Raw genomic sequence first — 26,438 nt, 5'->3', positions numbered from 1 at the left:
ACTCTCTCACGTTCCATCCAGTGGGCCCTGGGGGGATCTACAGTGTCCCGTAATTGTCCGTGAAGCACTATCCAGGACAACTCCACGTCCCGAAAACGCCTCCACATCTCATCTCTTCCTCCCGTTCCCCACACCCAGCAGCTCCCATGGCTACCGTTCCCACACCCATTCCACATTTTCTCTGTGGACATTGGATTGGTTGTGTCCATTGCACACCTATGTCAAGTGAGGGCTTAGATTGCACATGGGTACTGGATGCACTCTTCCCGCTTCTAGTTGTAGACACTCTAGGCTCCATGTTGTGGTGGTTGACCTTCTTCAACTCCATGTTAGCTGAGTGGAGTAAGTCCAATAAGTCAAAGTGTAGGAGCTGAAGTCTGTTGAGGCTCTGGGCCTGGGTGTCATATTATCAGTCCAGAGATTCAAATCCCCTACATATATCTTAAACCCAGCACCATCTACAATTCCAATAAAGTAGCATGCAAGTCTTGTGAAAAGAGATCCCCTCTGATTCCATTTCCATCACGCAGAAACACCAGCTCCAAAGAAGGGCCATCTGTCATGGCAGTGAACCCCTTCTGCCATGACCATAGAACCCGTGGGTCTCTTTATCCCTCAAAAGAACCAATACCTGGGGTTGTATCTACCTTATCTGTCTCTTAGACTCTGTTCAGTTGTACATAGGGCTATTCCTTCTGACAACCTCCAGACTCTTTTTTAGAGACTCACAGCCTTATAATCTCATTTCTCCTTTCCATTTCCCCCTTACATTAGGTCAAACCGCTTCCCGAAGTCATGTTATTAGATGTAGACAGGTATATTCTGCTGTTCCGCATTGAATCTTTAATTCAAGGTCATTTTCTAGTTGCTTCTTCAGCTGGTATGTGGTAGTGATCCCTCGGTGCCAGGGAGGCTCATCCCCGGGTGTCGTGTCCCACGCTGGGGGGAATGCATAACATCTACACGCTGGGTTTGGCTGTGAGAGTGGCCACATTTGAGTAACATGAAGGCTGTCAGGAGGAAACCCCCAGGCACAATGCTACTCTAGGCCTTGTTCTTATTGCAGGTGCATAGGCTCAAAAGTGTAGCCATTAGTATCAAGAGCCCACTGTTGGGCCCTCCTTCCTTCCTGGTTCTTGCCGTTGCACCTGGAGGATTGCCGCTGCTCTCCCAGGGCCCACAACAGTGACCCCCCGGCCAGGAGCCCAGTACCCCCCCCCAGCTGTTGTTTTTAATTGTTTCCACTATGAGTATATATAGACATTACCATATACCCTGGGCATATGCCCTGTATAACTCCCTGTCAACCATATATATCCTGTCAATAACATCCCATATCAGTATTCCTCCGCTGCCATTGTTGAACCACTCTGTGATCCAAAACTTCCCGTAAAGTGAATCCCAACATAATGTCAGCTTCAGAAGAGTCTTAGATCACCAAAATTCATATATACAATATACAGTATTTCCCCAGATCCACCATAAAACCTTTTCCCTTCCACAGCAATAATCTTTTAACTTATTCATATCATATTTCCTGAAACTGATGTACAGATTCCGAAACTACAGTTTTCAAACAAGGTAACATTTGTGCTTACTATGTGGTCCATACTTTAGGTTGTACAGTTTTCTAAATTTTTTAGTTATCCTATGTTTTGTCTTATGGTTTTCATTATTAGTCTGTCGTCCCCTATATGTTTTTGGTGTAATATTAGCTGTTTTATATTCATCCTCGTGTACTCTCACATAACTCCTCTTTTGCCCCCTTATTTACCTTTGTTCCATCCATTGCACGTCCATTTTCCCCTCCCCTTAGGGCCCACAACGCCTGCCAATCTAATGCCCTGGGAGCCGTCCTTTCTCACGAGAGATACAGTTCTCTCTATTCGACGGCATTAGTCTTCCCCAGGATATGGGGTCCACCCCACCCAATGGTAGAACCCACCTTGGCAAAATGAGCCTTCAGCTATTCCCTCCGGAGTCCGTCCCGCATCAGACCATACCCCCTGAGCGTCCTAACCAGGTAACCCTCCTACTTATACTTTGATACGTTTTACTCAACATTTAGTTATCAACGAACTTCTGGCACTCTCCTATGTTTGTATGTTGCCCCTCCCTCCCACCTACAAAAAGCATTTTTAACTCCTGGTATTATATGTAGATTGAGATATTCTGCAGGTCCGAGTTGACCCTTTTATCCAAGGTCATTTTCTAGTTACATCCTCAGCTGGTACTTGGTAGTAATCCCTCAGTGCCAGGGAGGCTCATTCCCGGGAGTCATGTCCCACGCTGGGGGGAAGGCAACACATTTACATGCTGAGTTTGGCTTCGAGAATGGCCACATCTGAGCAACATGGAGGCTCTCAGGAGGTAACTCTTAGGCACCCTGCAGCTCTAGGCCTTGTTCTTATTTCAGGTGCACAGGCTCACAAGCATAGTAATTAGTATCAAGGGATTTTGAGCATTTTAAAGTGCTATTTTGTCCACTCCTAATTTCTTTTTCTTTATTAGAGAGAAGTTGCTGGTTTACAGAATAATCATGCATAAAATAAAGGATTCCCATTTTACATCCCACCACCACTTTGCACTGGTGTAGAACATTTGTTATGACTGCTGATAGCACATTTTAATAATTGTACTATTAATTAAAGTCCATAGTTCACCTTTGAGTTCACTGTGTAATGTAGTTGCATGGCTTTTTTAAAAATTACTGTTATCATACATATAATCTAACATTTCCCCTTTAATCATATTCAGATACGTCAGTGCTGTTGTGTTCACAATGTTGTGCTACCATCACCATCATCCATTATCAAAATATTTCCATCATTCCAAATAGGAACCCTGAACATTTTAAGCCTTAACTTCCCATTCCCTAGCCCGACCCCATCCCCTGGTAACCTATATTCTAGTTTGCTTATTTTAAATGAACCAAAACAGTGAGATCATACAATATTTGTCCTTTTGTGTCCAGCTTATTTCACTCAACATGATGCCTTCAAGGTTCATCCATAATATCTCATGTATCAGGACTTCATTCCTTTTAACAGCTGAATAATACACATATACACACCCCACATTTTGCTCATCCATTGGTTAATGAACACTTGGGTTGCTTCCATCTTTTGGCAATTGTGAATATTGCCACTGTGACCATTGGTGTGCAAATAAATATCTGTTCAAGCCCCTGCATTCAATTCTTTTGGGTATATACTAGTAGCAGGATTGCCAAGATACATGGTAGTTCTATCCTTAGCTTTCTGAGGACCACCAAATTGTCTTCCACAGCAGCAGCACTATTGTACATTGTCACCAGCAATGAACGAGTGTTCCTATTTCTCTGCATCCTCTCCAACACTTGTTATTTTACATTTTTTTAAAATAGCAGCCATTCTAATGGGTAAGAAATGGTATCTCATTGTGGTTTTTTTTAAAGATTTTTATTTATTTGTTTGTTTATTTATTTCCCCTTCTCCCCCCTGCCCCAGTTGTCTGTTCTCTGTGTCTATTTGCTGCGTCTTCTTTGTCTGCTTCTGTTGTTGTCAGCGGCACGGGAATCTGTGTTTCTTTTTGTTGTGTCATCTTGTTGTGTCAGCTCTCCGTGTGTGCGGTGCCATTCCTGGGCAGGCTGCACTTTCTTTCGCGCTGGGTGGTTCTCCTTACGGGGCACACTCCTTGTGCGGGGGGCTCCCCTACGCGGGGGACACCCCTGCATGGCACGGCACTCCTTGCGTGCATCAGCACTGCACATGGGCCAGCTCCACATGGGTCAAGGAGGCCTGGGGTTTGAACCGTGGACCTCCCATGTGGTAGACGGATGCCCTAACCACTGGGCCAAGTCCACTTCCCTCATTGTGGTTTTGATTTGCATTTCCAAAGGCTAAAGATGCTAAGCATCTTTATATACTTTCTGGCATTTGTATATGTTCTTTGGAGCAATATCTGTTCAAGTCTTTCGCCCATTTTAAAATTGGGTTGTATGTCTTTTTGTTTTTAAGTTGGAGAATTTCTTTATATATTCTGGATATTAATCCTTTGTCAGGTATGTGGTTTCCAAATATTATCTTCCATTGTGTAGGTTGTCATTTTAGTTTCATGATAAAGTCCTTTGAAGAACAAAAGTTTTTAAATTTTGATGAGGTCCCATTTATCTATTTTTCTTTCATTGCTTGTGCTTTGGCTGTAAAGACTAAGAAACCACTGCTTAACACAACATCCTAAAGATGTGGCCCTATGTTTTTTTCTGGGAGTTTGATAGTTTTAGTTCCTATATTAAGGTCTTTGATCCATTTTTAGTTGATTTTTATTTATGGAGTAAGGTATGGGTCCTTCTTTTTTCACAAATGGAGAGCCTCACTCATTCTAATTTGATGAAAAAGTTACTGTAAATCAGGCACTATCCAAGGCAGCAGGGATACCCAGTCTCTGCTGCTCAGAGGCTGACAGTTGAGTAGAGGAGACCATCATATAAATAAATGATTTGACGCAATATGGGAGTTACTGTGAAATGGAGGCACAGATAAAGAAATGCTTAACTGGGCATCAGGAGGTCAAAGAAGGCAATATAGAACTAATCTTAAAGGATAATGAAAGAAGGAGTTTAAGAGTTAGATAGAGGGATGATGAGGAAGGGCATTGAGGCAGAGAAAAAGGCATGTAGAATAAAGAACACAAGGGCATACAACTCTAGACAACTACTTAAATTGTCCTATGTTAGGCTCTCTTAGGATTCCTTAATCTTCAAACTTCCAACACTTCTGCCACCTCCTTCCCCACTGTCAGCTGAAGTCCTTGTTTCCTATTTCACTGAAGAAACTGAAGCAGTCAGAAGAGATATTTTACAAGCTCCCACTGCTTGTGTATCCCAGTCAGTTCCTGTATTCTCTGCCTTCCTTCTTTTTAAAATGAATAAACTGTGGGCCTTCCTAGGTAAGGCCAACCCCTCTACATATCCACTAGCTCCTATCCCTTCTTTCCTACCCTAGCATATTTTGTTGCTGATGATGGGTTTCCAGGTTCTTGGCCATGTTGCAGAAAAAAACTTTAAGGCTGGCCTTCCCCACACCCTTTCCTTCCTCTGTGTAAATGAAGACTTAAGAGTTTAAAACATTCTCATTGGTTCTGAGTATCAAAAGAAGGATGGGAAACACAACATTTTCATTGGTTCTGAGCGTCTGCTGGACTGACTGGGGGGTCGGGGAGGGGGTACGAATGGACTTCTTTTTTATTGACTTCAGGTATTACGCCTTCAGGTATTTCTCCCTTGTTGTCAGGACTTTTCACTGTCAGGTGCGGGCAAAGATGGGCACCTGTGAGCAGGAGTTTTACACAAAACCGACTGTTTTGTCCTTACAGCTCTAGTGCTTTCCTGCAGCATCCTTTTTCGCCCACAGGTTCCTCTTCTAGCCTGCCTCACTTCCAGCAATTCTCCCTGCTTTCCTGCATTATTGTATTTTCCCTCTCTACTAAGTTGGTCCCTTCAGCAAATACACTGTTAATTCTCCCATCTTAAAGAAAAAATATTCTCCCTTCCCCTCCCTTTCTCTGCTCACTCTTAAAGTACAACTCTCTAAAGATTTGTCTGTACTTGTCTCCAAATCCCCTCTTTCCATTCTCTCTTGAGTCCAGTCCTACCAACTTTTTACCCCTATCCACTTCAAGGCAGCTGTCCTTGTCAGGGTCACAGCTGCTAAATCCAGTAGCCAATACTCAGTCCTTATCTTACTTAACCTATCAGCAAATAGCATGTGACACAGTTAATCACTCCCTCCTCCTACACTTTTGGCTCAGAACTCCTTTGTTTTTCTTCCTACCTCACACCTCACTGGCTCCTCTCCATCTCCCTGAGCTCCAGAGAGTGGAATGCCCCACCTCGGTTCAGAAATTGGGCCTCTTTTTCTTTTCCATCCATATCCAAATCAAGTACACGCCTGCATCAGGGCTTACACATCTCTGTACCCTCTGCCAAGATACTGTCCCCTAGATATCTACAAGGCCAAATCCCTCCCTTAAAAAAAGTCTCCCTCCAAATGCCACCTAATCAGTGAGGCCTTCCCTGCATACCCTATATAAAATAGTAAGCCATCCCCAACATACCTGGCTCCAGGCAACCATGCATTCCCCACCCTCCCTCCCTGCTATATCTTTCTTCAACATGCTTTTATTTATTAAGTTATTATTATTTATTAAATTATTTATCATCTCTCTTCCTAAGCTCCTTAAAGCAAAAGATTTTTTCTGTTTTGTTTGCTGCTATATACAAAGCTCCTACAATATTGCGTGGCACACAGCATCATCCTTTAAAGTTTTGTTAAAAGAATAAATAAGTGAAATACTAGGTGTGTTTTGCCAGCACTTTAAAGAGCACTTCTCTCTGTTAATGTTGTTAATCCAGAGCTCAGTACTCTGATCTCTCTTCTCTATCCACTCCCACCCACAAAAGGGTTGTGGCAGAAATGGGTTATATTTATTCTGGAATATTGAGTAGTGATGGTTACATGGAATACATTTTTGTCTTGGGGAAAGTTAGATACTTTGATCTGAAAAGCACATTTGCATTGTATTGTAGAAAGTTTTGGTATGCCTGCTAATATGTATTTTATTATATAGGCAACAGGGAGTTTAGACTAACACTTCCCTCCTTTTATTGCCTATCTTGATTGTTGGCATCCCTGTCCAGAAGAGAGTAAGTGCAAAGACCCAAAGATGGAAGCATGCCTGGGTTATTGGGCACTAGCAAAGGCAAGGTAATGCAGAGCAGTGGTTTTCAAAGTGCGATTCCAGATCAGCAGCATCAGCATGACCTGGAAATTTGTTAGAAATGCAGCTCCATAGGCCCTGTTTAATGCCTACTGAATGAAAGACCCTCCAATTAATTTTAATTAATTTAAAGTTAATTTGACTGCCAGACCTGAGGAGCAACACTCTGGAGAGTGCCTCAGGTTTTCTTTTACCTCATATATCCTGGACTGGGTGCCAGAGCAGCCAGCAAAACAGCAAACAACAGGCACAAACAAAAATAAAGTCCAAGGAAAGGCTGCTTTCTCCAACCAAAGGACAAGGAAAGGGACAGCCTAGCAAGACAAAACTTTCAGACATCATTCGTGGTATTCCAACCAAACACCACAGAAAAAACCACAGTGCCAACTACATCAGCAAATGCCTAGGCTCTCACCCTCTGCAAGCTGCTCTCCTCTAGAAGACACAAATTACTAGCATCAGAAATTAAATGGGGGTGGGGGGGGAAGGGAGCCGATGTGGCTCAAGCAGTTGAGGGTCTGCCTTCCACATAGGAGGTCCCTGGTACCTTCTAAAAACAAACAAGCAAACAAATGAACCACATGGTTCAGTCCCTGGTGCCTCCTAAAAACAAAACAAAAAACAACAACAAGCAAACAAATGAAAAAACCAACTCAGGAGAGCCAATGTGGCTCAGTGGTGGGTTGAGCACCAGCTTCCCACATATGAGGTCTGGGGTTCAATCCCCAGCCTCAGTACCTGAAATTAAATGGGGGCTGTTCCAACTGACCCCATGGAGATTAGAATGGTCATAAAGAAGGAATTATGGGGAAGCGGACTTGGCCCAGTGGTTAGAGCGTCCGTCTACCACATGGGACGTCTGCGGTTCAAACCCCAGGCCTCCTTGACCCATGTGGAGCTCGCCACGTGCAGTGCTGATGCGTGCAAGGAGTGCCGTGCCACACAGGGGTGTCCCCTACGTAGGGCAGCCCCACGCACAAGGAGTGCGCCCCGTAAGGAGAGCCATCCAGTGCGAAAGAAAGTGCAGCCTGCTCAAGAATGGCGCTGCACACACAGAGAGCTGACACAACAAGATGACACAACAAAAAGATACACAGATTCCCGTGCTGCTGACAACAACAGACGCAGACAAAGAAGAACATGCAGCAAACAGACACAAAAAACAGACAACTGGGGCGGGGGTGGAGGGGGTGGGGAAGGGGAGAGGAATAAACAAAATAAATAAATCCTTAAAAAAAAAAAAAAGGCATTATGAATAGCTCTATGCCCACAAACTCGATCACTTAGATGAAATGGACCACTCCCCTTAAAGACACAATCTACCACAACTTACACAGGAGAAATATATAATAAGAACAGATCCTATATCTATAAATAAACTGAATCAACAATTACAAGCCTTCCAAAACAGACCCAAATGGTTCAGTGGTGAATTCTAACAAACAGTAAAAGAAGAAATGACATCAATGCTCTACAATCACTCAGAAAACAGAAGAAGAGAGGATAACAAAACCAAATGAAGACAATACTAGGAAGGAAAAATTATAGACCAAAATCACTCATGAACTGATACAAAAATGATCAACAAAATATCAGCAAATCAAATCTAAAAATGTATAAAAAGAATAACACACTACCAAGTGGGCTGTCATTCAGGTAGGCAGGGCTAGGTCAACATTCGAAAATCAGTTACTATAATCTACCACAACATGATGCTAAAGAAGAGAAATCATATAATCATATCAAGAGATGCAGGAAAAGTCTATGACAAAATCTAACATTCTTTCATGATAACAATTCCCAGGAACTAGAATTAGAGGGGAACTTCCTCAAATGGATACGGAACATCTACAAAAAAACTTACACCTAATACCATACTTGATAAGACACTGGCTGTTTTCTCCCTAAGATCAGGTACAAGACAGGGATATCTCCTCTCACCATTCATACTAAACATCATATTGGAAGTTCTGGCTAATGGAAGAAGACAAAAAAGAAAAAAAAAAAAAGGAAAAAAAAAAGTATACAGACTGGGAAGGAACAAACAAAACAATCTTTGTTTGCAGGTAATTTGACTGTCTATGTGGAAAATTACAAAGAATCAACAAAAAAAAAACACCCTTCCTGGAACTAGTATGCAATTATAGCAAGGTTGCAAGATACAAGGATAATATACAAAAGCCAATCCTACATACTACCAATGAAAAGTTGGAATTTGAAATTAAAAATATAATATCATTCACAATGGAAACAAAAACATAAAATACTTAGGGATAGACATAAAATATCTATATGAGGAAAATTCTCATGAAAAAGGGCCTAAATAAATGGAGAGAGAATGGATAGGAAGACTTAATATTATTGAGATGTCAATTCTTTAAAATTTGCTTTATAGATTCAATGCAATCCCAATCAAGACCCCAGCAAGTTATTTTGTGGATATCAACAAAGTGATTCTAAAATTTATATAGAGGAAAGCAGACTTGGCCCAATGGATAGGGCATCCAACTACCACATGAGAGGTTCGCGGTTCAAACTCCAGGCCTCCATGACCCATGTGGAGCTGGCTCACGCGCAGTGCTGACGCACGCAGGGAGTGTCGTGCCACGCAGGGGTGCCCCCCGCGTAGGGGAGCCCCACGCACAAGGAGTGAGCCCTGTAAGGAGAACCACCCAGTGTGAAAGAAGGTTCAGTCCGCCCAGGAATGGTGCCGCACACACGGAGAACTGACACAGCAAGATGACCCAACAAAAAGAGACACAGATTCCCAGTGCCACTGACAAGAATACAAGCAGACACAGAAGAACACACAGCGAATGGACAGAGAGAGCAGACAACTGGGTGGAGGGTGGGCAGGGAAGGGAAGAGAGATAAAAAATAAATCTTAAAAAAAAAATAGGGGGAAACGGACTTTGGCCCAGTGGTTAGGGCGTCCGTCTACCATATGGGAGGTCCGCGGTTCAAACCCCGGGCCTCCTTGACCCGTGTGGAGCTGGCCATGCGCAGTGCTGATGCGCGCAAGGAGTGCCGTGCCACGCAAGGGTGTCCCCCGCGTAGGGGAGCCCCACGCGCAAGGAGTGCACCCATAAGGAGAGCCGCCCAGCGCAAGGAGGGAGCAGCCTGCCGAGGAATGGCGCCGCCCACACTTCCCGTGCCGCTGACGACAACAGAAGCGGACAAAGAAACAAGACGCAGCAAATAGACACCAAGAACAGACAACCGGGGGAGGGGGGGAAATTAAATAAATAAATAAATCTTTAAAAAAAAAAAAAATAGGCAAAAGATCTGAATAGACAGCTCACCAAAGAAGATCTACAGATGGCAAACAAGCATATGAAAACATGCTCAACTTCCTATGTCATTAGGAAATTGCACATTAAAACAACAAGATACCACTACACACCAATTAAAATGGCTAAAATCCAAAAACACTCACAACACCAGATGCTGACCAAGATATGGACCAACAAGAACTCTCATTTATTGTTGATGGAAATGCAAAATGGTACAGACACTTTGGAATACTGCATGATATTTTCTTAAAAATTAAACATAGGTTATCATATTATCTAGGAATCATGCCCCTAGGTATTTATCCAAATGAGTGGGAAACTTATGTCTACCCAAAAACCTACACATAAATGTCTGTTGTTAATTGCCAAAAACTGGAAGCAACCAATATATTCTTCCATAGGTGAATCTATGAACTGTGGTACTTCCATGCAATGGAGTATTATTTGGTGATAAAAAGGAATGAGCTCTCAATCTATGAAAAGACCATTATGCATTAAATGAATAAGTGAAAGAAGGCAGTATAAAAAAATTGCATACTAAATGATTCCAATGATATAACCTTCTGGAAAAGACAAAACTACTGAGATAGAGGTTCAGAGGGAAGGGGGAAGGATTAATAGGTGGAGAACAGGAAATTTGGGGGGCAGTGAAACTATTCTGTACAATAATGTAATGGTGAATACATAACATTATGCATTTATCAAAACCCACAAAACAGTACAATGCAAAGAATGAACCCTAATGTAAACTATGGATTTTAGTTAATAATAATGTATCAATATTTATTGGTTCACCAATTGTAACAAATGCACCACACTAATGCAATATATTAATAACAGAAACTGGAGGAGGGAAAGGGGAAGAATGTGGGAACTCTACATACTTTCTGCCCAATTTCTCTGTAAACCTAAAACTGCAATGAAAATTTAAGCCTACTAAACTAGTTTAGTACTAAACTAAAATCAATGGATGGGATCAAAAGCAGAACAGAGAAGACAGAGGAAAGAGTTAGTGAACTTGAAGACAGAACAATAGAATATACCCAATCTGAACAAGAGACAATAAACACAGGGGAATAAAAGTAAACAGAGCCTCAGGGGCAAGTGGAACTGAAAGATTAAACATTCATAATATTGGAGTACCAAAGGAAAACAGAAAGAGGATGGGCCTGAAAAATTACTCATAGAAATAGTGGCTGAATATCTCCAAAACTTGGCAAAAGACATATAAACCTATAGCTCCAAGAATCTGAGCAAATCACAAAAAGAGTAAGTCCAATGAAATTCACACCAAGGCACATCACACTCAAACATCTGAAAACTAAAAACAAAAACTGCAGAGGCCAGAAGGAAGTGGCACAGTAATTTTCAAGTCCTGAAAGAAAAGAATTGTCAACTCCTAATTCTACAGCCAGCAAAAATATCCTTCAGGAATGAAGGGAAATCATGACAGAAAATTAAGAGAATTTACCAGGAGAGAGAGGAAGCCCTGAGAGACAAGTCCTATGCCAGCCTACAGTGAGAGAAGGGAAGCCCAGAGGGGAAGGCTAAACCTTCACAGAGATCAGTGACCATCTTGCTTTAACATATGTCAACTGATTGTGGTGAGAAAGGAACCTTGAGTTGGACTCTTTAGGGCCTTGTAACTGTAAACTTTTACCTAAATAAATACCCTTTATAAAGGGCAACAGATTTCTGGTACTTTGCATCAGCACCCCTTTGGAAGACTAACACAAGCAAGTACACCCTAAAAGAACAGATACCGGAAGTTCTCTTAAACAGAGAGAAAAAAATAAAAGATGAAATCTTGAAACATCAGGAAGAAAGAATAATGGAAAGTAAAAAAATGTGTAAATCCAATAGACTTTCCTTCTCTTGAATTTTCTAAACTATGTTTGATGGTTGAAGCAAAAATTATAACAGTGTCATACAGTTCTCAATTTAACACTGTACATTGTTCTAGTCAGTGCAAAAAGGAAAAAGAAAATAAAGGCATCCACTTGGAAAAGGGCATTTCATGTTCATGGACTGAAAGACATTATTGTCATTATGGCAATGGTCCCCAAAGTGATCTTTGAATTCAAAATCAAACAAGATTTAAATAAACAGAGGAGCATTCCATCTTCATGGATTGAAAGACAATATTGTCAAGATGACAATGGTCCCTCTATTAGTCAACCAAAGCATGCTGATGCAAAGTACCAGAAATTGCTTGGTTTTTATAAAGGGTATTTATTTGGGGTAGGAGCTTACAGATACCAGGTCATAAACATAAGTTACTTCCCTCACCAATGTCTATTTTCACTCATTGGAGCAAGACGGCTGCAGATGTCTGTGAGGGTTCAGGCTTCCTGCTTCCTCTCTTCCAGGGTCTTGCTTCTCTCTGGGTTTAGGATTCCTCTCTTCTCAGGGCTTGCTTCTTTCTGGGCTCAGGGTTCCTATCTTCCTGGGGCTTGCTTCTCTTCCTCTGTGAGCTTACTTCCCAGGGTTACAGCTTATGGTTTCAGCATCAAACTCCAACATCAAAACGCCATTATCAAAAACCCTCAACTCTGTCCTTTGCCATGCCTTTTAACCCTTTGGTGGGTGGGGACTCAACACCCTATGGCACAAGAGGTTTACAAAATTACTTAATCAAGTAAACCTATGAATCCAATATAATCTAATATGCCCAGAGGAGAAGATCAGTTTACAAACATAATCCAATATTTCTTTTTGAAATTCATCCATGATATCAAACTGCTACAGTCCCCAAATTGAACTCTAAATTCAAAACAATTTCTATCAAAATTCCTATAGGATTTTTTTGGGTAGAAATTAGCAAGCTGATCCTAAAATTTATATGGAAATAAAAAGAAATAGAGAGGACTTTGCAAATTTTACTATAAAGCCACAGTAATCATGACTGGTATTGGTTCATGAGTAGGTATTAAGATCAATGAAACAGAACTGGGAGTTCAGAAATGATTTGTCATCCACTGACTTTTTGCCAAAGGCATTGATACAAATCAATGAAGAAAGGACACTCTTTTCAGCAAAGGATACTGGGACAACTGGATATCCACATGCAGAGAAATGAACTTACACCTTTATCTCACACTATACAAGAAAAGCTCAAAATGGATCACAGAGCTAAATGTAAGAGCTAAAGTACAAAGCTTGTAGAAGAAAAACAGGAGAAGATATTTGGGATCTTGGGTTAGGCAAAGAGTTTTTAGATACCAAAGTGTTCTTAAGAACATTTCATAAGGGAAAAAAAATTGTTAAGCTAGATTTGACCAAATTAAAAATTTCTGTACTTCAAAAGACCCTGTTTAAAAAAAGAAAAGACATACCACAGACTGGACGGAAAATATGTATCATGTATCTAATAAAGGACTTATACCCGGAATATTTCAAGAACTCTTATGACAAAATAAGACAAGCAATTCAATTTTAAAATGGGCAAAATACTTAAATAGACAATACACTTACTAGTGGCTAAAGAAGCACATGAAAAGATGCTCAACATCATTAGTTACTAGGGAAATGCAAATTTAACCACAATGAGCTACTGCGACATATCCATTGAAATGGCTATAATATAAAAGACAAACAATTGTAAGTGTTGACAAGGATATGGAAAAATTGAGGAGTGTGGAAAAACTAGAACCCTCATACATTGTTGATATGAAAGACTATATTCACTTTGGAGAACAGTTTGGTGGTTTCCTAAAAAATTAAACAAACTTACCACACAACTTAATAATTCTACTCCCAAGAATCTACCAAAAAGAAATTTTTAGATGATCACATGAAGACATGTATGTAAATGTTCATTCAGCATTATTCATAACCCAAACCTGCAAACAATCCACATGACCACCAACTGGTAACGGATAAACACAAAATGCAGTACCTCCATATAAATGAATAGCATTCATCAACAATAACCAGTAGACTACTGATACATGCTAAGTAGAAAAACGCAGGTGCAAAAGACTACATATTGTATGATTTCATTTAAATGAGATGTCTAGAAAAGGCAAATGTATCAAGACAAAAAGATCACCAGATACCTAGGGCTGGGTTGGCAGCAACGATAAACTATGAACAGGCATGGGAGAATTTTGGAGGGTGATGGAAATATTCTAAAAATGATGACTGCACACTATAAATTTACTAAAACTCATTGTACACTTCGAATAGGTGATTTTTATGGACCAGTGTAATCACTTGCTAACTTACTTCCGTTCTTCCACTCTCATTGCCTAGAGTCTTCCTCACACTGGAACCAGAGAGATTCTTTCTTAAAAATGCAAATTTAACTATAATTTTCTGCTTGAATTCTTCCAATCTACTGAAAATGACATCTAAACCACAACTTAAAACGCCCGTGTGCCTACTCTCTAACCACACCGCACAACACTCTTGTCATCTTTCACCATGTTCCAGTCTGCTCCACAACAAAGTATTACATCCACCCAAAATGTCAGTAGTGCGGGCACTGAGAAACCCTGGTCTAAATCAATCTCCTCTCAGAGCCTTCCCTCCTTACTCCTTGTCCCTATGATTGCCAAGACTGCTTAGAAGAAGGATATGCATTTCCTGACTTCATCTCTACCATGTTATTAATATTTTACATCCCTTAACAAGCCTGTAAGATGCTCTTAGGCAAGACGAATATTTCTGTACAACCCAGGGCTAGGCACAGAGTAAACACTTCATAGACATTCTGCAGACCTCCTCTAAATTCATGGGGGCCCTGTACAAGTTCAGAGATGTATCTCCTTTATCAATACAATTCCTTCTCTTATCCATACAATTGCTTGTACCATCCCTTACGCTACCACTATGGCTTTCACATATATTTCCATTATAAAGCGTATCACAACTATCTACTCACATGTCTGGCACTCCCTTGCCTTGGGAACTCCTTATACTAGAACCATAACATTCTCTAGCATATAAAAAAGTTCCTCACACAAAATAGGCAATAAAGATTTGACGCGAGTCACAACAATGGCAATAACAACAACCAATCATTTCTTGGTCACTTATAAGTTGTCATAAATTGAGGTCGAAAGCTACATTGCCATTACCGCTAATCCTTACAACATTTTACATAAGAGAAAAGGACACTAAGGCCCGCAGAATTTATTTAAACGTCTTGGCCAAGGCCCTGCTTTCAAAAACAGGGCAAACCAGATTTACTTGAATCAATACTCCATGACCTTTTCTCCATACACGTAGGGCTGAAGGATGGAGAGATGGCGCCTCGGGAACGGTTGGTAAACTGCCCCATGCCTCACTGCCGTGACGTGAAAAGAGCCAGGACCACAACCCGGGTAGCCAGACCCCTAGCTCAAAGCACGCGCCCAAGCGGAAGGCGACAACTCTTGTCACCCCCTCCATCGCAATCTCCCACTTCCGCCTTACCTGGCTGCCAGATCTATCTCCACCCGGATGCACCCTAACCTGTTACACCTGGACCCCAAAGCTTTCCTAACCCCCTTCCACAGTCGCCGAAAAGGCGAACGCGGGACCCTACGTCATCAGCCGTCGCCGTCGCCGGATCACGTGACGCCCCGCCCTACTCACCGCCCCTCTGGTCATGTGACGGCGCGGGGGAGGAGGGAGTCAGGGGCGGAAGCCAGGTCTGTCTAGTTGACTCTCGGGTTTGGGGATTCAGCGCGACCCCTGCAGAGGAACAAGGGTGGGACTGGGGAGCCGGCTCCGCGCCCGACCGGTGGCCCTGCGCGTGCGCCGGTGGCGCGGCCCCGGTACAGGTAGGTCGTGTCGGGGTGCGCGTGCCTCCTCCCTTCAACTTTCCCTTTCCCTCCGTCTGCCCTGGGGCTGGGCCTTGCTGGCGGAGGGGAGATCTGCGGCGTCAGGTGGGGTCTGCAGGGCGGGCCCTGGGACCGAGGATGTAGCCGCTTCCTGGTGCTGGGTGGTCCAGGGTGCACCCCTCCACTTACGATGTGAATAATTTTGCACACTCCTCTGGCGCTTTAGGAAGCGCTGTTCACCTGCTTGGCTAGTATCCGCACTTCCCAGGTTCCTGGGAGCAATGCTGTGCACATCGTTATTCTTCCATTTACTCGAGAAGCTGACAGGTGGTGAGGGCTTTTGCAGTGTGACGGGCCGGGGTTTGAATTCTCGTTCTGCCGTGGACTGTGAGTTTGGGCAAGTTCCTCTCTGCACCTTAATTTCCTCATCTGTGACATGGGCCCTCACTCGTCTGTGGCTCACGGTTTTTTTAAAAAGTGACAGACCCAGTAATGGAAACGGGTCTCCTGATTCCAAGTGTCCAAGTGCGTTGTGCTCTCTTCAACCTGGGTGATGGGGGAATTGCAAGAAGGCGGGTAGGGGAAGAAGTTTTACTACCTCTACCACAGGGAACACCTTGCCGAGTTTTCCCTCACCTGTCTTTCCCAGAATTCGTGAATTGGACTAGAGTGATCAGACTCATTTGGGAGTTTTTCTGGAAGAGATATACTGGTTACTTTTATCTGGCAACAATCATTTTATTTTGTTCCTGCTAATGGATTTGTGGAAACCAGTGCTTCCCTCTTTATTGAACTGAGGTTTTGTGAAACGATAAAAATAGACCTATCTTCCTTTGTCCTCTGAATAGGTGGGTTTTTTCCCAGGACAACTTAATTTCCTTCAGAATTTCGGCTCTGTACTCATTGGATAATTGATGTGATGATGACAAAGTTCATTTTTGAAAGCGTACTGTTTTTTTCTAGGATTACTTTCCAAACTGAAAATCACAGCCCCATGCTAGATTCTTTTTTCTTTTTCTTCTTTCCCTGCCCTGCCCTTACTCTGCTCTTTTTGCTATCTGTGTCCATTCGTTGTGTGATCCTCTGTATCTATTTCTCTTTTTGTCTTCTCATATTTCTTCTCTAGGATTCACCGGATTTCAATCCTGGGGACCTCTGATGTGGAGAGAGGCTCTCTGTCAATTGCACCACCACAGTGACTCACTTAGTGGGCACTGGCTCACCTCACGGGCACTGACTTGCCACGCGGGCACCCTCGCAGGCACTCAGCTTACCACATGGGCACACTTTTTCTTCTTTTTCACCAGGAGGTCCCAGGGATTGAAACCTGGGCCCATGTGGTAAGCAGAGGCCCTATCACTTGAGCCACGTCCACTTCCCCATGCTAAATTCCTAAAAATAAAGTTACAACCCCTTTTCTGAGTGACATATAAATGAGAAGAGGAAATCAAGTGGAATCTCTGGTTATGCCAATAGCAATATATCCAATATTGAGGAAAATAATCTTTATGAATTTTCTATATCCCTAGTACCAAGAGAGCCTATCAGGGGACAGTTTACAATAGTTTTTTCTACAGTGTTTATTTGTAGACAAGATGAGTGACTTTCAGAGTGGTATGGCTGTAGACTATTTTTAAAAGGTGGTTTTTGTATTGTTTTGTTTTTAAAGTTTACCTAAGTCTTAACACCTTTGGTAAAGCCTCCTACCTCTGAATTCACAGCAAGGTGATTAGGCAGCTTTAATGATGGTTCTGTTCTTCAGAGCCAGTTTTTAGCTAAAATGGGGCTATTTACCAAATATCCTCACCAAATATTTATTCAAATTGCCAAGATCCCATTTGCTAACATGAAAAATATGAACCAGTCCAGGTTAGGAGGTTTAGTACATAATAAAGTAACTAAATGTGATAATGTAACTAAGTGATTTCCTTCCAGTTAATCTTGCTTTAACTTGTTAAATCCTCAAAAATTTAGCAAGCAAGCAAGAAAACACAAGTGCTCTTCATGACTTGAAATGGATTGCTGGCAATGAGTTCATATCATTAAAAGTGCATTAAATTTAAACTGTACCTTGCTTTTACATAAAAAAACTCCACATAAGTGTTTTTATGGAATGTTAGAGAAGGCAATTAACCTAGATATTTAAGATCCATTAACATTTTTTCACTGTTGCCAAACATGTTTAATTATTTTCCTATTCTTTTTCTAATGTCCTTTTGGAAGTTGACTACGGTATAATTTTTGGGTAAGGAACAAAAAAATAAGAGATTAACACACAAAAGTCTTGATTTCTGTCATTATCCAAGGCCTATGCTTTCCTGAACTTGTGCATGCAGATTCCCAGCATATTCATTTGTTGGGAAAGAGTGGGGAAGAGGACAGGTAATGTTGCTTTGCTTTAAGCAGTTTTCTCCAGGGCTCCATTGGCTGTTCTATCTTGGTTATCCAAGATTATCCAAAATCTGGTGCAGTTAGACCTGTTAACCATAGCTTGCCCTCTGGAAAGTCTAGAGTTTCATCTTGTTGAGACTGACTGAGTTTGGTGGTCTTCAAAGAACTCTCAGTATGTAACTATTTTACTCATTATCCCTTATTTTTAACTGCTTTTCTTCTCTCATTTCCCAAGCCCAACCAGTTTTATACTAAAACTTTAATTTTTAGTGTAGAAAATTAAATGTTCACTATCAAAATGATCTGAAATTCAGCCTTTTAAAGATCATTGTATTTTGACAAGTATCACAGAGAAAACTAAAAGGCTTTGTTAATGAGTTATGTCTTAATGTGTGTGTTACAAGATACCCTCACAAGAGAAAGTTCTAGACAGCTGTAGTGGCTTCTCATCTCTCCTTGCTCTCATCCTGACCCCATCCACCTCCTCTGATCTCTGCTTCTGTCCCTCTTCACTCTCCTCCAGCCACATCAGTCACTTTTCTCTTCCTTAAACACATCTAAGCACTTTCCCGTCAGGCCTTTGCTCTTAATTTTAACCTCTGCTTGGAAGACCCTTCTCCCAATCGTTGTCACTGCACAGCAAACTACCCCAATACTTAGTGACTTATGACAGTAAACACTTATTGTTTCTCAGTTACTGTGGTCTGAAATCTGGGATGTGACTTAGCTGGGTGCTTCTGGCTTGGGGCTCTCCTGAGGGTACTGTCTTTCTGTGAGCAGGCTTTCAACTGGGGTTAAGGGGATCCAAGCTCTCTCATTCTTGGTTGTTGACAGGCTTCATGCCCTAGTCACCTGGGCCTCCCCACAGGGCTCTTTCACAACATGGCAACCTTCTTCCCCAGGGCAAGCAAGCTGGAGAGAGTACCCAAGCTAGAAGTCACAGACTTTTTCTAAACTAATCTCAGCAGTGATAGTCTCCCATATTCTGTCCTCACTCAAATATTTCTGGCCCACGGTGTCTATCAGATTTAATCCTTATCTTTGCTAGTCGTTTTACCTATTTCTTACTCTCTGAGTATTGGGATGGCAGTCATGCTGTCCACTAATGCTGGGGCATAGGCCCCACCATCTGTAGGCATTGGGTGGCAGCACTCTTCCTGAACAAGGGAGCTCCAGGCATGATGCTCTCTCTAAGAGTGGGGGCAGATGGCCTGCCACTCCAAGGGCAGGCATGGACCCACCCTTTCCACCCACAAATGGGTGGGCCTAAAGTCTTGTACCAAGGAGATCTTTTCGGTCCAGACCTTTGCTTCCAATGTTTGTCTTTGAAGTCAAATTCTTTCTTCAGTCTGTGCCCTCTCTGTCCCTTTCAGTCCAGGTTGGCAGTGGTTCTGCTCATACAAATTTTGCCAAACCTTTGTTGGCTTTACGTGCAGCTCCAGGGGGTTCAAACCATCAGACAATGTAGAATTTTCCAAAGATGCTTTCTGGATAACTGCATTTCCAAACTTGACTTCCCTTGAAATGGCTAATGGGATCTGTGCTCAGTCACACCTTTGTTAGCAAAGGGTTGTTCAGTTAAACCCTCACATGGAGCCCTGACGTCTAGAGACTCACTTCCTGGAAGCTCACGGAGGTCTTTGATGGAGCCATTTCTGGCCCTAATCTAGAGCATACTACCTGAATAGCCTCAGAATTTTCCAAGCCATCAGTTTCTGGTTTCTTTGTGCTTAAGAGTTCTCTTCTCACCTTATCCCTTTCCTCTTGCATTGGCTGCAAGAAGCCGGACTGTACCTTCCACCCTTAGCTTGGAAATCTCAGCTAAGTATTCAGTTTCATCACTTACAAATTCTACTTTCAGTCAGTTTTGCCAAGTTCTCTGCCACTTTGTAAGGATCACCTCCAGTTTCCAATAATACATTAATCATTTCCTTTTGAGTCCTCTCCACAAGTATCTATAATGCCCACATTTCTACCAACATTTTATTTTTTTTCAACATTTTGTTTATGACAAATATGTATTCTCTAAGACAGTACAGACTTTATAGCCTCTACCCATTACCCAGTTCCAAAGCTGTGTCCACATCTTTAGGTATTTGTACCAGCAGCACTCCTCTTTACAGTACCAAAAACTGTTTCCCAGCTGCTAAAACAAATACCATACAAGAGGTGGCTTTAACAACAAGAATTTATTTGCTCACAATTTCAGAGGCCAGAAGCTTGCTTCCTCCCTAGATCTGTGTCTTCTGGTTGGCTGGTAATCTTTGGGGGTCCATGGCTTTTCTGTCACAATTCTATGTGCATGGTGGTGTCTCCTGTCTCTTCCAGGTTCCATTGGCTTCCAGCTTCTGGCTGCTCCCCGTGGCATCTCTTTCTGTGTCCAATTTCTTTTACTTAACAGGACCTCAGCCATATTGGATTAAGGTCTCGTCTCACTTATTTTGGGCACACCTTAACTAATAGCATCTTCAAAAGTTCTGTTTACAAACGGGCTCACATCCACTGGACCAGGGGTTGGAACCTGAACATGCCTTTTCTGGGGAACATGATTCCATCCTCAACACCCTACAGTGTAATTTCTAGGAAATAATTGGACAAATGTCTTAAACTAATGCACGGGGATATGTCTCCAAGCTCTCTATGGTCCTTGCAATAATTTGCTAATATATTTTAGGGGATAGCTTGTATAATTTAGGGAAGGTCAGACTCACACATGCCCAAAGGTTCCTTCTCTTAAGCTCAAAGATCAGCAATATCAGATCTTTTCTCATGAGAGATATAAGTAAGGGTAGAGAAAGGGGGTTAACCTAACAAAAACCATTCACATGGAAAACCTGAAGAGTGGGGGATAAATGCCCTCTATATCAGAACTTATTGTTTGTTAGAATATTTTTTTGAGTTTGGGAGAAAAATATTGTGTATGTGTTTTATATGTGTATATACGTTCTTCCTTTAAAATGGTGATTTTCATACTTTTTCTTTTTTTCTTTTAATATAGGTTTTTTAAATGGAGCTCCCAATCTCTCAGCAGGCCTGGTTTCCTCTAATGATCTTTAGGCCCCAGCTCTGAAGGCAGCTGAACATCCTCACTGCCAGGTGTGGAGTAGTTGTTCATCCTCACAATGTTGGATTTTCTCGCTGAGAACAACCTGTGTGGCCAAGCAATCCTGAGGATTGTTTCCTGTGGCAATGCCATCATTGCTGAACTTTTGCGGCTCTCTGAGTTTATTCCTGCTGTGTTTCGGTTAAAAGACCGAGCTGATCAACAGAAATATGGAGATATCATATTTGATTTCAGCTATTTTAAGGTAGTCTTCTTCTACAGCAGTTTGACTCCTGTCTTTTCTACTAAAGCATGCTTTCCTTAGGAGCCATGGGACTCTAAAACCACAAGTAATTATGGAAAGAAGTTAAGAAAGCATTTAAATGAAATTTAATATCAGCTAATAGTATTCTGTAATACTAACACAGAAAATAAGTTGCAGGTATTGTGTGGAAGCCCTAACACAGTATAGTCAAATAAAAAAGATTACTTTGGTATAATGTGTTTCACATGGAAGTACCCCACACTCAAATGCATATTATTCTTGGTTGCGATTCAAATCCCTTTCTTTCAAAAGAATTTTGTATGTAGGCTTCTGGTCTTCATTACTTTCTGTTGCTCTGCTTTAAAATTTCAATATCTCTTTTAAGACGTAAGAACAAATTTTAAAACAACTGTTGAGAAATTGTTGTCAACAAGTATTCTTTTATTGCTGGTTTACATAAATGTGTTTTTCTTCTTAGGGTCCAGAGTTTTGGGAAAGCAAACTGGAAGCTAAGCCAGAGCTACAGGATTTAGATGAAGAATTTCGTGAGAACAACATAGAAATTGTGACCAGATTTTATTTAGCATTTCAAAGTGTGCATAAATATATTGTAGACTTAAACAGGTATTGATTAATTTAGTAATAGCTCATTCTGATAGTAAATAGGGGACAGGGAGAAGGGACACATTTGAACATGTACCTCTTTCTAAGTTACTATAAAATTTACTAGCTTATATCATCCCTGATTGTCTTTTCCTTCCTTTGGCTTAAGTCCTCTTAAGTATTTTAGAGATTTATTTTAATTTCCTCCTCTTGCGAGGTATCATAATAATCTTGGTTTATACTAAGCCATGTGGCTTTCAATCCTGTAGCTGATGATCATATTCTAGTTTATGATGTATGGGAAGTGGGGAAAAAAAATGGAAATTTTGCAATTAACTTCCTCTCTCTTCTACAGTTCTTAGGAATTCATTAACTTTTAAACTAGTTACTCCTAAGATATTTGTAACTCATAAATCAGGACTAGGGAATATTCCTTTTACTTGGAGTAGCCATGAACACCAACCCTAATCACTGAATTCTAGACCATAAGATCCTATTCTTTCTTAAGCACTTGAAGGTCCATGAACTAGTTGAAGACCAGAACACCTGGTATCCTGCCTTATTTTTTAAAAATCTTTACTCTCCTTCTTCAAAGATGTTAAATTTCCTTTATCAATGAATAACTCACTCTGGGGTTTCATTTCTAGGTATCTAGATGATCTCAATGAAGGTGTTTATATTCAGCAAACTTTAGAAACTGTGCTTCTCAATGAAGATGGAAAACAACTTCTAGTAAGTAATAGTGACGGTTTAAAATAGAACTTCAAGAATATCAACCTTGGCATCACTTTTCTTCCTTTAAGTCACAGATACATACAGAGTACCATTCTTTAAAGAGAAGTAAGACAACCTGCTAATTCCCTTCTAACTGACAGGCCACCTCTGAGTTTAGAATATAGTAGACCTTAAACAAAATTATGAATGAATAAAAGATTTTGTAGAGGTCACAAGCATCCTCTTTGTAAGAACTCTAACTTTTCCTTTTGTATCCCTGATATCTAACCTGGTACCTAGTACATAGTGACCACTTCAGAAATGTTTGTTAAATAAATGAGTCGCTTCATGATGAAGTGGTATTCATAATATTGGGATTCCATTTTAGTATCCTAAGCAAAATAACAAAAATAGAATAATTGAAAGATAACCACTATGAATTAAAATGCATTTTGCATAAACTTTTCAAAGCCTATTCTGTATAGAAGGTGAAACTTTGGGGAAACCTGCATTTTCTTGTAGTATAAAGTTTTTAGGAGAAAGATGAGCAAAGTGATTTTTTTTTTTTTACCATCATCAACTTCATTCCATAAGAATGTATTTTTCTGTGAGTTTGACCATTGTCATCTTCTACTCATAGTGTGAAGCACTGTACTTATATGGAGTGATGCTGCTGGTCATTGACCAGAAGATAGAAGGAGAAGTCAGAGAGAGAATGCTGGTTTCTTACTATCGATACAGGTACCCCTGGGCTAGCACTGCACACTCCAAAAGCACTGCTACTGGTAAAATGCAGTGTATCTTTCCATAATGCTTTTATTGTGAGCAGGAACAATATGATCTGGGATACAAAAGCATAAAATTCTTATTTCCTCTGAACATATTGTAGGGATAAAACAACTCTCTAGATCATAATAATCTATATGTTATATATAATCTATGTCTTATACATAATAATAATCTGTACGTTACTGATTGTTATAGATATATAGGTGATCCTTTCCATGATGGTATCTCAGTTTTTTTAAAAAAGGGAATCTGAATTTCCTTTACCCTGAGGATAGATTTTTAAAAATTTTCAAAGTTTAACAAAGGTTCTTACTGGATTTTTAAGTTTTCTATTAATAATATTCCTCCTTGGCAGGACATAAAGAATTTAATGAGTTTTCTGTTGTCACTTTCAGATTAAAGACTCTGAAAAGTTATCTGTCAGGGTCAGGCTGAAAGTGAATTCTCACCCATATATATTTAGAAAAACAAAACAAAACAAATGAAAACACAATTCCACAATCTTGCACTGTATATATCTGATAAGAGCTGTGACTGTTCAAGAAGGAAAATTTTAAAAACAGGAGCCATCTTCACCAACTACTTAATTCTAGTACTTAGCGCATAGATTTGCAATTTGTTGAATGAGTTAAGTGAAAATCTTGATACAAGGTCAAGGTCAGAAATAGAGATAATTCAGGGAAGCAGCAGTCAGTAAGCAAAAGTCAGGAATTTAAAGCTGGAAGGATTGGAATTAACATTTTCAAATTTTATGGATTAGTACAAAATAAACAGGGTAAGACAGGCAGATCCTCCATAGAGAGGGAATTGTTTGGGGACATGATAAATCAGTAACACCTGTTACTGTTGCCTCCTTAGCAGTAAATTAATTTTAGGTTGCTCAACAAGCCTCTTTACTTTCAGCATAATCAGTATAGGAGGGGAGTAGCCAGCAGCATATATAATTCATTCATGTTAGTTTGATCACAAGCTGTTTTACATCCATGATTTTAAAAATGATGTTTGATTAGCCTAGCCTATATTTCTGACAGTACCTGGAAAAACAAAAATAATAAATAATGTAAAGAAGAAAAAACTCATTGTTTATTAGCCCAGCTTTGAAAATCTGGCTTTGACCCCTTTGAGTATAACGGCTAATTCATTAGAATGTAAGCCTCTATTATTGAAGTGACACTGAACAATTGCATATCACAGTTGTGGTAAAGGGAATTCTTGCATCAAATAGGAGGTCATCTCCAAAGTCTAAGATTCTTTGTGTGTAGTTTATTTTTTTCTGGGATTACTATTCCAAAGTACCTTAAAAGCACAGGTATTCTAATGAGAACCTCTATAAAAGGAGCATCTTGCCAAGACAAACCAGTTAGTATGTGTGTGTGTTTGTGTGTTTTTGTGTGGAGATATATATATATATCCTACTTTTAAGTGATAAAAAATTTAATTATTTTTTATTTCTGAAATATTGGTTCAGGTTCACATTCTTTATCTACAATTCTGAAATACATAGAGCTCTGAAAACACACACACACACACACACACACACACATACACATAGTAACTCCTTTGGCAGCAAAACCTAATCTTACCTGAAATCATTTGATGTCCAAACCTAACCAGAACAGTCATGAGGCTCTGTATTTTAATCTCACTTGTGTGACTATTCATAAATTTTACTGCAGAATTATCCACATGTGTTGATTATGGGATGTAAACATAGTCCCTGCTGCAGTATTTTATCATACATGGTCTACATACTATATTACTTTCTTCTATTTGAAAAATGCTATATTCTGAAACAAATCTTGTTTCAAGGATTTTGGAAAAGGAATTATGGACCTTTACATAGAGCTAATAATATCCTTCTTAAAAGTTTCCCCTGTTATAATGGGCTTTTTTAAAGTGTAATTTTCTATCTTAAGGATATAAATTGACCCATGATTATATCTTAAACTATATAAAAGCAAGTTATAACAGAATTCTTCTGCTTTGTTGGAGTTTTACATGTTTAAATGTGCTGTTCATTTGGTCCTTTATTTCCCATTGTGAATTTGACTCAGTGCTGCTCGATCCTCTGCTGATTCAAATATGGATGATATTTGTAAGCTGCTTCGAAGCACAGGTTATTCCAGCCAACCAGGAGCCAAAAGACCTCCCAACTATCCAGAGAGCTATTTCCAGAGAGTGCCTATCAATGAATCCTTCATTAGTATGGTCATTGGACGACTAAGATCTGACGATATTTACAACCAGGTAGGGATTAAACCTATTAAGATCTTAATAGTTGAAGACTAATTTCACTTTCCTCCTCAATTACTCCTTCCTTTCCTTTTTTCCTCAAAAGAGTAGAAGTAACTAGAAGCTATTTAACCCCTTTTAAGTTATAGTATGGGAGAATAGAGGAAAGAGGGACATTAATTTTGGGGGAATCAGACATTTCAAGGGGGAGATAGGATTTGAGCTAAATTTGGGAAGAAGATGTATTCCTTTAGTCATTCATTTAAGAAATAGTCATTGAGTATGTATTGTGTGTTTGTCCATGTGCTAGGTGCTGCAGATAAATTAATTGACAAGGTAGGCCATGGTCCTTACCCATAATGAGCTTGTACTGAGGAAAGAAGACAGATCACAATTACAGTAAAGCAAGCTGGGTGTGATATTAGGGAAAGCACAGGTGTCATTGGAGCATGTAACAGGGACAGCAAGACTACAACTGGTGACAAAGGGGAACATATGGCCAGTCCATACAGAAGAGACCACATGAGCAGGGCTGGAAAGATCCTACAGCATTTGAAAGTTGTCTCACTTTCCTCTTCGGA

The 26,438-nt window shown here is 40.5% G+C and overlaps 2 protein-coding genes across 5 annotated transcripts in view; one reads left to right on the top strand and one right to left on the bottom strand.

Moving 5' to 3' along the window:
* NSMCE2 (NSE2 (MMS21) homolog, SMC5-SMC6 complex SUMO ligase) overlaps window positions 1–15,599 on the bottom strand; it is a 298,377-nt gene extending 282,778 nt beyond the window's left edge. For 2 of the 3 annotated variants that reach the window (XM_071208022.1, XM_004452960.3), the window contains exon 1: window positions 15,471–15,599. The gene's annotated coding sequence lies outside the window, so the exon portion shown is untranslated. The remainder of the gene's footprint in view (window positions 1–15,470) is intronic. The other variant, XM_071208023.1, reaches the window with a different exon arrangement.
* Window positions 15,600–15,607: 8 nt separating this feature from the next.
* WASHC5 (WASH complex subunit 5) overlaps window positions 15,608–26,438 on the top strand; it is an 82,747-nt gene continuing 71,916 nt past the window's right edge. The window contains exons 1-6 of one of the 2 annotated variants that reach the window (XM_058276029.1): window positions 15,608–15,820; window positions 21,210–21,519; window positions 21,998–22,143; window positions 22,770–22,854; window positions 23,477–23,577; window positions 25,680–25,872. In XM_058276029.1, the coding sequence (XP_058132012.1) occupies window positions 21,334–21,519; window positions 21,998–22,143; window positions 22,770–22,854; window positions 23,477–23,577; window positions 25,680–25,872 (711 nt within the window). In that variant the 5' untranslated portion in view covers window positions 15,608–15,820; window positions 21,210–21,333. The remainder of the gene's footprint in view (window positions 15,821–21,209; window positions 21,520–21,997; window positions 22,144–22,769; window positions 22,855–23,476; window positions 23,578–25,679; window positions 25,873–26,438) is intronic. The other variant, XM_058276028.1, reaches the window with a different exon arrangement.

This window comes from Dasypus novemcinctus, chromosome 14 (assembly GCF_030445035.2).
Source record: "Dasypus novemcinctus isolate mDasNov1 chromosome 14, mDasNov1.1.hap2, whole genome shotgun sequence".
NCBI classification, from domain to species: Eukaryota; Metazoa; Chordata; class Mammalia; order Cingulata; family Dasypodidae; genus Dasypus; species Dasypus novemcinctus.
Note: the sequence above shows the minus strand (reverse complement) of the source record. Positions and strands in the feature narration are given on the sequence as shown.